At 44.6% G+C, this 1,929-nt stretch overlaps 1 protein-coding gene across 1 annotated transcript; it reads left to right on the plus strand.

Annotated features, from left to right (window-relative positions):
* The first annotated feature begins 475 nt into the window (after nucleotides 1-475).
* LOC115968246 lies at nucleotides 476-1,549 on the plus strand. Its single transcript, XM_031087585.1, has 3 exons — nucleotides 476-580; nucleotides 791-1,174; nucleotides 1,238-1,549. The coding sequence occupies exons 1-3, from the start codon at nucleotides 476-478 to the stop codon at nucleotides 1,547-1,549; spliced, it is 801 nt and encodes a 266-aa protein (XP_030943445.1).
* The last annotated feature ends 380 nt before the right edge of the window (nucleotides 1,550-1,929 follow it).

Raw genomic sequence — 1,929 nt, forward strand, 5'->3', positions numbered from 1 at the left:
GTCTTTCTCATATGATGAGGACTACTACCATGAATGTAGAAAAAAGAACTCATCTTCCAAAAGTTTGGGAAATGACGCGATGAGCAAAGCGCTCAACCAAATTTCCAGATCACCTTTCACATGCAAAATTGAAGGAGAGAGACTTCCTCGGTGGTTCACTCAAACCACTTTCACCATGTACAATGGCCAAACAGACCTTGTGGAGCACGTAAGCCACTTCAACTAGAGAATGGCAGTGCACTCCAAGAATGAGGCCTTGATGTGTAAGGTATTCCCATCTAGCTTAGGGCCTGTGGTGATGAAGTGGTTTGATGGCTTAAGTGCAGGTTCCATTGATTCCTTTAAAGAGCTCACCCAAGCATTTGGATCTCGTTTTATTACATGCAGTAGGGTTCCTCGGCCCTTAAATTCCCTGTTGTCCATGTCAATGTAAAAAGGAAAGACCCTGAAAACGTACTCGAACAGATACTAAGAAATGTTCAATGAGATCGATGGGGACTTTGATGACGTGGTTGTGAGGACTTTTAAGGTCGGCCTGCCCATCGAGCATGATATGAGAAAGTCTTTAACCAAGAAGCTGGTAAGAAGTGTGCATCGGCTTATGGACTGTATTGACAAGTAGAAGTGGGTTGAGGAAGACCAGTAGCAAAGGAAGGGAAAGGCTAAGGTTATCCCTTAGGACAGGAGGGATTTCAGGTCGGATAGATACAATAATAATAGGCCCCAAAGGGATTTTGCCGGGCAATTTGGGTCTATGGCTCCTTAAGTGGTTAACACGGTGTTCCAAAAGCTAGCACATCAAGTCTTAGAGAAGATCAAGAATGAGCCATACTTCAAATGGCCAAACAAGATGGGAGGAGACCCCATGAGGCGCAACCAAAGTCTTCATTGCCAGTACCATCAAGAACAAGGGCATACCACCGAAGACTGTAGAACTATATGGAATCATCTGGAGCAATTGGTCAGAGATGGAAGGTTACAACAATTTTTGTATCAGCCTAATGGGCAAAGAGACCACGTAGGATCGAGGGCTCAAAGGAATGCTTCTTCAAGGCCCCCTTTGGGCACAATTAATGCCATCTTTGCTACTCTTAGGAGAACTGGTTCTCATCCTTCCAGGGTGATGTCTGTAGCTTGGCCACCCGCCGAGGACTCTAATTCTGAGCCAAAGAGGGTTAGGGTGGATATCTGACCAGCATTGAGTTTTTCGGATGAGGATAAAATTGGAACCATACAGCCACACGATGATGTTTTAGTGGTCACCTTCAGGATAGAAGAGTATGATGTGAAGAGGGTATTGGCAAACCAGGGCAGCAATGCAAAGATCATATATCCTAATCTATACGAGGGGTTGAGGTTGAAACTTGAGGACTTGGCACCTTATGATTCACCCTTGGTAAGCTTTAATGGGAAAGTTGTGATTTCACGGGGTCAGATTAGATTACCAGTACAGGCAAGGTCTGAAATGGTGGAGGTGGACTTCATTATAGTAGATGCTTATTCCCCTTACACTGCTATTGTGGCAAGGCCCTTGCTCCATTTCTTGTGAGCTATTTCTTCTAGCTTGTATTTGAAAGTTAAGTATCCATCCAAGGACCAGATTGAGGAACTAATTGGGAGCTAGTCTATGGCTAGGCATGCTTGGTATCTGCAATTATGCATCAGCCTAGAGTTGAATCATCGGCCTCTGTTGAGGGGGCTCTTAGCAGTCAAGGATCCCGATCATGTCTACGAATATGGTGTCGGAAAGGGCAAAGTACGAGAAGCTAGAGGAAATCGTTATAGATGGTGACCCAGAGAAGTTTATTCAAGTCAGAGCTCAACTACCTCCTCGGGAAAAGGAGGAGTTGATTATGTTTCTAAGGAGGAATATTGATGTGTTCGCATGGAATGCTTATGAAGCTCCTAGGTGGATCCAGACCTTATTTG

This window comes from Quercus lobata, chromosome 2 (assembly GCF_001633185.2).
Source record: "Quercus lobata isolate SW786 chromosome 2, ValleyOak3.0 Primary Assembly, whole genome shotgun sequence".
NCBI lineage: Eukaryota > Viridiplantae > Streptophyta > Magnoliopsida > Fagales > Fagaceae > Quercus > Quercus lobata.